Source organism: Oculina patagonica, chromosome 13 (genome assembly GCF_052425735.1).
Source record: "Oculina patagonica isolate OP01 chromosome 13, crgOcupat, whole genome shotgun sequence".
Classification (NCBI taxonomy): Eukaryota; Metazoa; Cnidaria; class Anthozoa; order Scleractinia; family Oculinidae; genus Oculina; species Oculina patagonica.
In genome coordinates, this window is record NC_135770.1 from 33,672,751 (window position 1) to 33,683,414 (window position 10,664).

The 10,664-nt window shown below is 38.3% G+C and overlaps 1 protein-coding gene across 1 annotated transcript; it reads left to right on the forward strand.

Moving 5' to 3' along the window:
- Positions 1 to 713: 713 nt before the first annotated feature.
- LOC144635227 (2-Hydroxyacid oxidase 1-like) lies at positions 714 to 7,647 on the forward strand. Its single transcript, XM_078494318.1, has 6 exons — positions 714 to 968; positions 2,638 to 2,789; positions 3,905 to 4,407; positions 5,461 to 5,619; positions 6,831 to 6,900; positions 7,568 to 7,647. The coding sequence occupies exons 1-6, from the start codon at positions 835 to 837 to the stop codon at positions 7,636 to 7,638; spliced, it is 1,089 nt and encodes a 362-aa protein (XP_078350444.1). The 5' UTR covers positions 714 to 834; the 3' UTR covers positions 7,639 to 7,647.
- The last annotated feature ends 3,017 nt before the right edge of the window (positions 7,648 to 10,664 follow it).

Below are 10,664 nucleotides of genomic sequence, written 5' to 3' on the forward strand. Positions count from 1 at the left end.
ATTATGTTTTTTTTATTTATGATTTAAACTGCCTAACTTTTTGCCAAAACAAAACACTGTTTACCATCTTTCGTGAAAATGAGATTTTATTAAAAACAATAGTACGGTAAGCCGAGTGTAAGTTCTTGTTGTATGTCTTTATGTGTTGCAATAAAAAAAAGAAAAAAAAAACAGTCAAATCAATTAACGCACTGTTGTGCCTAGTTTATCCACAGGCGTCCCAAACTCACGATTCGAGAAATCGATCGAATAATTTTTTTGTTATGTAAGCGTATGAATCATTTATGTACGCGTATCGAGTGAGACGTGACTACTTGAGACACTTGATGCAGTGCGCCGTGTTGTGTTACATTTTAGGCCGTTGGAGATTTGAGCGCTCTATAAGACTTTGTATGGAGTTGTGGAATAAAAGCGCTGGACGAAATAAAATTTTACCTTCTTTTAAATAAAATAAAGAAAATGTACTCACCTTTCTTGATTTCTGTTGTCCTTTTCGGCGATTTCATCGTTTTTGGTTTTTCTTTTGAGGTTTTGTCGTAGCCAGTATGAAAAAAGAAAAAAGAACGCCTGATCGCAGGTTACGGTTTCGAATGTTTTACCTTGCCACCGTTAGTATACACTACAATATGCGATACATGAAGTACCTCCTGGTACGAGGTCGATCGGTCACTCACGCAAGCCAGTTCACTCGCTTCAGGTCTGTGTGTTGTCTGTGTGCCTTTTATAGCTGTTAACTTTTACTGTGTACAATTGCAGTTTGCAAGAGCAGTGTAACTGCTGGCCAGATTTGTGGCAGGTATTTATAAACATTACTTCAAGACAGAAGATTTTGATATGGCGAAGCCAGTGTGCGTGAGTGATTTCGAAGAACTTGCGAGGAAAAACTTGCCGCAGTACGCGTACGATTTCTATGCATCAGGGGCCAACGAAGAATTCACGTTGAAAGAAAACTGTCAAGCATACAAACGGTAGGAGCGATATCTTAAATGGCTTAGTATTAAAAAGGTTTAGCCTTTGAACAAAGGTGAGATTTATGTATCAAGCCATTATGTCGTTCTTGGAGATGAAATCCAGGCGTAGTCAATGGATAACCCTTTTATCCACCAAGTAATGCACCTTATGCCACCATAGTTAGTAGAGGTCACCTCTACTAACTATGATGCCACTGAAAGATGGCAGCGATCGAAACTAGAGGGCTACAGAATCCATGTGTTTATCGAAATGAGCTGGATTCTCATCTCCACGTACGTGAGATTACCACGAAAGAAAGAAAGCCAAAATGTAGCTAATAGCGCACAAATGACCCCTGGGTGGGTGGCTGGGGGGAGGGGGGTTGCTCCTACATGAAATCATAGGGAAATTTTTAATTACACCCTAAAGGAGACCAATCTGGGTGTTGCTCAAGCTTTTTGCAACCCCTAATAGATACAAAAAGGCACAAAATAATTTATACCTCTATATTTCTTTGTGTGCAACCCAAAGGAAACCTTAAATTTGGCAAAATATTGGCATTTTGTCTGGAACAACCTAAGTTAGACCCCGGGGCAGATACTCCCTAGAATGGCCTATACAGGGAGGCTCCACCCGAAAGGGGTACCTTTTTCAGGCTTCAGGTATATAAAAGGGTAGGGATTTCACAAGTTTAGGTATATGAAAGGGTAGGAAATTTTGTTATTGAGATAGTTAAAAAGGCCTTTAAATGAAATATTTCGAACAGACGGAACTTATGGCTGTATCGTCTTAGTTTATTAAGCGCTACATAAAAATGCCAAGAAAACATCCTGTTTTAAGTACCGGGGTATATGTTGTGTTTTGTAGGTATATGAAAGGGGTACCTTTTTTCTATAAAAGGTATTCGAAAGGGGTGCTTTTTCTATCAAAATGGTATATTAAAGGGTAAGGGGTTGGACCTCGGGGTGGAGCCTCCCCCGTATAAAACTTTTTTGAGTGCCCCCCCCTCCCCCCCGGGGGTGAGACCAAAATTGAAAATTTACACCCCCATCTCTTTCATATGGGGGTCCTCCCCCAGGGGAATGATGCAACACTCATGCCAAAATACTACTACAAGACCCTCTTTACAAGGAAGTCAGGTAACCCAAGTTCTAGGGTTATCCAAGCAAAAGGGTTACCCTAGCACTCGCACATTTCTTCTTTTTTTTTTTTTCAATGATGTGTTAAGGGGTGTCTTACATTTGCAGACTGCAGACTGTAGACTTGCAGAATCTACTCCAGTTAGCCTGAATAGTGTTCCAGTTATATAATTAGCCTGAATGACGATCCATTTAGGGTGAATAGCACTCCGGTTAGCCTGAATAGCACTCCTGTTAGCCTGTTTATGGTTAGCTCTCAAAAATGGTAATGGTAACATGATATACACTTAGTCTGCAGTCTGCAGAAGCAGGGGCAAGCACTTTTGTAAACTGTATTTTCAAAAACACATGTAAAAATCGAGTTGTTGAGTTTCAGTCTGCAGTCTGCAAATGTCAGACACCCTGGTGCTAGGGTCACCCTAGCTGAGTGCTAGTGTTAGTGCCTTGTAAATTCTCTGCTAGGCACAACTCACCTATCTGGGCTTATATATAGCATAATAAATATATTTGGGACACATAAATTTACTCTCTCTTTTTATTTCTCTAGGCTACTTATAAGACCTCAAATTTTGCGAGGAATTTCTGAGGTCGACATGTCATTGTCCTTATTTGGAGAGAGAATCAGCATACCTATTTGTATGGCTCCTGCTGGGTTGCAAGCCATGGCAAACAGTATGGCAGAAATGGCGAGTGCACAAGGTATTCATTGGAAGTTATTTTATGCATGTTTGTTTATTTATTTACTGATGAAGGCTGTGAAGTGTGTTGTGTCAGGTGATTAATCCCACCCACCCTGCCCACACCAATCTTCTCAGTCCCTTTGAACTTTGATACATAGTCAACTATATCTTAACAGACACCTCTATAAGATGGACAACTGTTGTTGGTTCTGTCCCTGCTGTTTTTCAGTCATTTTACTGTCAGCAACTAAACTCCCTACGAACACCTCTCTAAGATCGACAGTTGGAGCCGGTCACCATGGTGTCCTTTTTAGAGAGAGTTGACTAGCCTGTATCATACCTCAACTTTCATGCCTTATTTGCAAGTCTCACATCTCTGTAGATTGAAAGCACCACTCTACTTCTAGTGCTCGACACTAACGCTAGTACACTAGCCCAGGACTAGTAAAACTTCATGCTTGGCTAGTAAAAGTACGCTCCTACTAGCCCCTAGACTAGTAAGATTTGTGGAAAAATAAATTAACTACAACTCTATAACTTGGGAAGGTTTTCTCCTAGAAACCTTCATCAGGATCTAGTTTCCATAGCTTGAGTAATTTAAACCAGAGCGCTTGTGATCCATATTGCACATGATACAGGTTTATATCGTACGATCAACTCGCAAACCTGATCTTGGGAATTAATTGGAAAAGGGCCTCCATCCTCACTTCTATGCCACTCAAAAAGGACCTGGGAGCGGTGGGGCTAGTGACTTGTCCTTGTAGGCTAGTGATTTTTTGAACTACCGGTAACTAGCCAATTGCCTAGTATCCAAAAAAGTTAGTGTTAATAGCACTTCAGCTCCAGCTCACACTATTACAGCCTTTCCTGAGACACTTTTTAAAACACTGAGAAATACAAGAAAAAAAAGTACATGCGTTATTTTTTTTTTACATGCGTTATGACTGATTGACTGTGCTTTCCTGAATGCTTCAGGTATTGCCCAAAGTTAAAAAAAAAAAGAAAAAAAGGAAAAACTACTGAGACTGAGACTCTTGAGACTGGGATTCGGAAATGTTCTGAATATCTTTGAAAAATGTTCCAAAAGTCCTTGGAAATATTTGGATTAATTTTAATTTTTATTTGCCAACACAGCTGCACAAGATGCAGAAACATGCATGGTTTTGAGCTGCATGTCCTCATCCACCATTGAAGATGTTGCACGAGCAGCACCAAATGGCTTACGATGGTTTCAGATGTACATCTTTAGAGACCAAGAACTTACAAGGAGTCTTATAAAACGTGCAGAAGACAGTGGTTACAAAGCTATTGTTTTAACAGCTGATGCAATAATCCATGGTCGGAGATGGCGTGATTTAAGAAATCAGTCAATGTTAGTACCACATGCAAAGTTTGGTAATGTTGGAGGTCCGAAAACAGAAGCCAGCCCAAACGACTATGCACAGTATATCAAATCCCTTATTGAACAGGCAATCGACTGGAAGTCATTTTTGTGGTTAAAGAGTGTCACTAAGCTACCTGTTTTGATAAAGGGCATATTGACTGCCGAGGATGCCAGGTTAGCTGTAAAGCATGGTGTCGATGGAATAATTGTTTCCAATCATGGGGGCAGACAGCTGGATGGAGAGCCAGCCACTGTGAGTGACATATTGAAAAAAAAATTGTAAAAAAAGAATAACTGTTTTATCATTCATTCAGAATATTTCCAGAGCTCTGAATACACTAAATGCATTTAATAGGGTTTTTTTTAGTACACAAAAGTACAGTCTATACAATAACTTTTGCTAAATTGAATTTGATTTAAACTTGCAAAAGTAAAACTGGAATTATTTTTCAGAGGGGTGGGAATACAAATTTATCTGAGATTTTCCGTATATTACCATACACCAAAACAAAAGAATATACCAAATTTTTTTAAGGGTAAAATTAAGCAACAACAGATATTTTCTTGAAAAACACAAGATAATCAAGTTCTCAACACAAATGAAAATCTCACACTTACATGTAGTAAGTTTTAAAAACGACCCTTAAGTTTAATTTTATTTTACGTATGCCAAAAACTTCATAATTATCTATCAAAATCTTTCTTTCTTTCTCTGTCTGTCTGTCTGTCTGTCTGTCTGTCTGTCTGTCTGTCTGTACTCTGTCTGTCTGTCTGTCTGCCTGTCTGCCTGTCTGTCTGTCTGTCTGTCTGTCTGTCTGTCTGTCTGAGTGCCTGCGTGCCTGCTGGCCTGTCTGTCTCTCATTTTTTTGCCTGCCTGCCTGCCTGTCTGTCTTTTCTTTGCGTTCAGGAAATGGGAACGCAGTATTAATGCGGACGTTTTGGCCATACCATGGGTAAAAGACGCAAATTAAATTTTCCCTCCCCCTCCCCCCGAAGATTTTTTCAAGGGCAAATGAAGAATTAGTGACATAATGGCTACAAATGCATATTACCAATTAGGAATGTTTGTAAACAAGTTGAGAAATATTGAAACAGATAATTAGTGATGCATCTGTGACGTCATGAATGACTTTTACCAGTATTACTAGTTTATTTATTTGTTAACTGGGCATTTATGAAAAATAAACATTCATTAAACTCTTTAATTTGCTCGAATGCACTCCATAATCATTGATTATTACCACATGTAGTTTATTTATTTATTTATTTATTTATTATTATTTATTTATTTTTGTCTTTGTTAAAGATTGATGCTCTCCCAGAAGTTGTTAAGGCAGTTGAAGGTAAAGTTGATGTATTTGTTGATGGTGGAGTAAGAAATGGCACTGATGTACTGAAGGCCTTGGCTCTTGGAGCTCGTGCAGTTTTCATTGGAAGACCAGTTATATGGGGTCTAGCTTATCAAGTAGGTTCTGAACTCAATTTTTTTCAGACCCCTGTAATTACTCATCCTCACTCTTGGTTCTTCCCCCCCCCAACTAAAAAAATGCATTAATGTGAGTACTGTATTGGGTAGTATAGACCTTTATGGGCATTTCATAAAAGGATGGTGTGTATGTGTTAAAAGCTAATCAGCTTGTCGCTGATGGCAAATCGTGAAAACGGAGCAATAAATTTTCAAGTTCATCATTCAGCATTCTGTCTTATCTAACCCAATCCTGACCATACTTTTCTACGCTTTGGTTAAGGTTATAGCTTGCTGGACTTTGGATCTAGTGGCCCGGGGGGGGGGGGCACTCAAAAAAGTTTTATACAGGGAGGCTCCACCCCAAGCTTTAACCCCTTACCCTTTTATATACCATTTTGACAGAAATTGTAACCCTTTCGTATACCTTTTACTGAAAAAAAAGTAGGGAGGGGACTAGCTCATCCCCATCCCTATTTTTTCGCACACCATTTTCTTTTCACACAATTCCCTTTTAACTGAATGCCTGGAACAGGCTAGCCCTGGCCAAGGGTCATTGTGTCATGCTCATAGGGACCACATTTTATTCTAGCAGTTTTTCTCACGATGATTGGTACCAGCAAATTAAATACTGAGGGATAACCCAGGGGTGTAACTAGCATCCCATTCAGGGGAGATTAAAAATACTTCCAGTTTCTTAATGCTACAGAACCCAGGAAAAATTAAGCTCTTGTGGTACAGGGCACTTGATCATGACACGAGACAGACTTATTAATGACCCTTTTGGTATTATTCTACCGATTAAAACAACCTTCATGGTATCCTGTGTAGATTGCAAAATGATGACTTTATTAAATTAAAGCTGTTTTATGGCTAATAAATCGTGAGACTGACAAAATTGTCTGATTAATTGGTCTGGTGTAATTTTGGGTGATTCGCATTTGTTGGGAGGGGCGGTGCATAAACAGCAAATGCCATGCACGCATTTTTCTAGTAGAGAATTATCACTGTCAACTGGGGAATATCTTGAGTCCATGAGTTTTAAGTGCAGCGTTATACGAGGCCTTATGGTCCAATGGCGCTACAAGGACTGATGATGTAATACGCGACAGAGAGAGGGCCAGAACTGGACTAGGGATCATTGCGTGATAATGTCCGATAGAAGTGTTCCTCGTGAAGATAGTGAAATATTCATTGAATTTCTTTTTCAGGGGAAGCAAGGAGTTTCAGATGTTCTGGAGATATTGAAAGAAGAATTAAAAGTCGCCATGGTTTCAGCAGGTGTGACAGTGTTTGTGTTAGCTGACCTCTATCTTGAAAACAAGAAAACCTGAAATCTCGAAGATTTTGAATCAAACATGGAGTAAAAGTTGTATTAAGCCCCCTTTACAGCTTTTGAAGGGTCCCAGAAGAGTTTCAAAATTCAAGTTCCCTTAAGGTAATCAACAAGTAGGCAAAGTTTGGTTGAAAATCTATGTTCAGTTCTATTTTGTGGCATTATGACTTTAAGTGACACATTTTGACCAAAAAGTTACCATGAATGTTTATAAGTTGTTGTGATCTATCACATACGGATGAGGGAGGGAAGGATTAATAGAGAGGAGGGGCTTATTAAAAAGAAAAAAAAATTCCAATGGGTTCTTATTACAGAGGGGAGCTCAAAAAGAGAGGGAGGGGGGGGGGGGGGGCTCACAAGAGCTGTTACAGTACTTTCCACTTTGGCTCCAGTAGCTTGAAATTCTGTTCTTGTTTTGCGTTGTTCTTTCTCAACCCGGGGTTAAGTTCCTTCCGTTTGTTTTTGCACTTTTTCCTAGTCTGTAAGAGAAAGAGAACCTAACAATGCAGCTCTCATAATTAGGTTAGACATTTTGCGAAACGGAAAAGTCATCGCTATCCTGAGAAATTGAACCCCAGAAACACCTAAAACGTTTTTTTGGTTAATTTTCAGGTTGTGCAAGATTGTCAGACATCAAGCCTTCCCTGGTTGTAAAAGATGTCTTCTATCACTCGCGTTTGTAATCCGGCATTAAAGAAAGTTGACTTCTTTTCCTCCATTGTTTCGTTGGTGGAGGGGGACAAGGGGGTTTGAACCTACCGCTTCTTGTGCCTTTTACTCCCGCCTCCCATATTTTCTACTCCCGTCCCCCTTCCCTTTCCGTAGCCGTTCTCTCCTCTTTGTCCCATAATATTGCCAAATATAATGAAATGTTGCGAAATTTTACTCATTTTCTGCCGGTTCCCGCCATCTTAGGAGTAGTTCCCGCCCTCCGTTCTCCCGCTTCCCGCCCCTTTTCTCCCAGGCTCCCACCCCCTGTCCCCCTCCACTCGTTGGAGCAAGAACATGGTATTTTCCCGGTATCTTACACTTGCTAGACAAGCTTACAGGAATATTGTAGCCTATAAACTTTTAGTAGAAACTCAACTGTGTTCTATTGGAAATCCGCAAATCTGATTGGTTCTCCCACTGTTTTCTATTCGCCGATAGAAAACAGTCGCGCGCGAGTAGCACTTAAAGCGGTAAATTTTCTTGATTTTTGTCTTCAAAGTGCACAAAATTGTAGGTTTTGGACTGCAATCCTTTAGAGCTTCTACTAAAACAATTAGACTACTCGCCCTCGTTTTCTATGAGCGATAGTCAACTCGGCTGCGCCTCGTTGACTATTCGCTCATAGAAAACTCGGACTCGTAGTCTAATTGTTAAATAGCATTGAATTTGTTTACAACATTAACAACATTTCTCTTGTTTTCAAGGGCTTTTAAAAGGTTTTAATCTTAGTCATTTAAGGATGGGGATGGGTTCCAGGTCACACTTGATTGAAAATTAGTAGATCTGATTAATATAATTAAGTAGTTCACGATACCGTATTTATTCGAATAAACGCCTCCCGCTAATAATCGTCTCTTGAATAGACGCCGCACATAAGGGCAGAAATATTAATAAACGACGCCCTCGTATAAACGCCGCCCTCGAATAAACACCGCACTCGAATCACAAAAAAATTAATAAACGCCGCGGCGTTTAATCGAATAAATACGGTAATTACATAATCTGGTGAAAAAGTAGCCTACGAACGCAGACGTATTTCTGGCTGTCCTTGTCTCATTTTTCGGCGGATAGAAACGACAGCCGGAAATACTTCTGCGTTCGCAGCGGGCTAGTGAAAAAGCCGCAGATGTGATTATGATACAACACAACAGTTCACATAAATTTGGACTGTCCTTTTACATGTCTCAAGTTGCATTTGTATTAAGCAGATTTTGCTTTACGAAGAAAAAAACTGCGATTTCAGATTACGAGCGAAAATGTGTCAGAAATACTTTTTACCATCCTCTACAACTCTCTCACTTGATTTCATTTAAATCTTCTCCTCTGACATTTCAGTCTACCACAGTTTCTTTGAATTCACACCGTTTCAGTTTGTTGCTGAACTGTTGTATCGTGTCGATGAGATTGCATTAAGTAAATAGACGCCCGGTTTTATTGATTTATGTAGAGATAGCGCCACGAATATTATATATGATTCAATGTACCAAATGAAAATTATAAATTTTTGTAGTTAGAATCATATGCATCACTGTACAGTATAAATATTAAATATATTTAAATATTATTGCAACATACTGTTCAGATTAACGCCTGAATTTATTATCACATACGGATTGATGTAGAAATAGCACCTTGAATATTTTAATGATTCACTGTACCAAAACTATTAGCTTTCAAAGTTTAATAGATTTATATACATCACCGTACAGTATAATTATGTTAATTAAATATATTTTATTACGACATACCTTATTATAGGAATATAACGAGGCATTTTAACAATGCGAACAAAATTTACGCGTAATAAAATTAACGCGAATTTAGGAAAAGTTCTGGTCAAATGCTTATAGTAAAAAAGTTAACATACATAAAATTAACGCGAATTTTTGAAATTCGCGTTAATAACAAGCAAACCCAAACCCAGAAAAATACCAAGCTCTGCGGCTGGGCACGACGGATTATGAAATGAATATCGAATGTTGTGAAAATACTATTCCTTTATCTAACAAAATCAAACTCTTTGGTGTTACTATTGACAACAAGTTGAAATTTGATGAACATATTGTTTCTGTTTGCCGGAAGGTTGGCGGACAAGTAAATGCACTAAATAGACTTAAGAACTTTTTACCAGTTAAAACCAAAGAGGCGCTGTATCGTGCATTTATATTACCGAACTTTTACTATTGTGACCAAGTTTGGCATCATTGTGGAGCTCGCAACACTAAAAAATTAGAGAGGGCGAACGAGCGCGCCCTCAGATATGTTTACAAAGATAAAACAGCACAATACAAGGAACTATTACAGAGGATCGGTATTGGGAGCACTTTAGAGAGTCGCCGCATCCAGGATATGCTTATCACCATTAATAGCTGTTTCCAGGGCAAAGCCCCCCTTAGTATAATGAATCTAATTAAGACTAGAGACCACAAGTATAATTTAAGAGGAAAAAACATACTTTCATTACCTAAGGTAAATAGTACAAAATATGGTCTCAATTCATTTAAATATTATGCAGCGAAACAATGGAATATGCTTCCAGAAGAGGTTCGCGACAAGGCTGGCACCAAAGATTTTATTAAGCGAATACGAAATCTTGATTTTTAATCTAACTGATTTCAGTCTTGTAATACATTCCTGTAAATAGTTGATTTTTTGATTCGATTTTTTTTAGTATTTTTAGAATTTTTACGAGTATTCAATGTATTTCCATTTTTTTTTAAATTATTTAGAATTCTTAAATTATAAGTATTAATTGTATTTTCATTTTTAGCACTTTTAGGATTTTTACAATTATTTAATGTATTTTCATGGTGAACCTGGAAACTAGCTTTTAGCTAAGTGTTCTAACCATGTAAAATAAAGTTATCTATCTATCTATCTATCTATCTATCTATCTATCTATCTATCTATCTATCTATCTATCTATCTATCTATCTATCTATCTATCTATCTATCTATCTATCTATCTATCTATCTATCTATCTATCTATCTATCTAT

Bases quoted from the DNA above. Each gene is read 5' to 3' on its own strand.
- LOC144635227 (XM_078494318.1), top strand. From the start codon at position 835: ATGGCGAAGCCAGTGTGCGTGAGTGATTTCGAAGAACTTGCGAGGAAA. The intron at 4,408-5,460 runs GTGAGTGACATA...TCTTTGTTAAAG, and splicing joins TGGATGGAGAGCCAGCCACT to ATTGATGCTCTCCCAGAAGT. The intron at 6,901-7,567 runs GTGTGACAGTGT...GTTAATTTTCAG, and splicing joins AGTCGCCATGGTTTCAGCAG to GTTGTGCAAGATTGTCAGAC.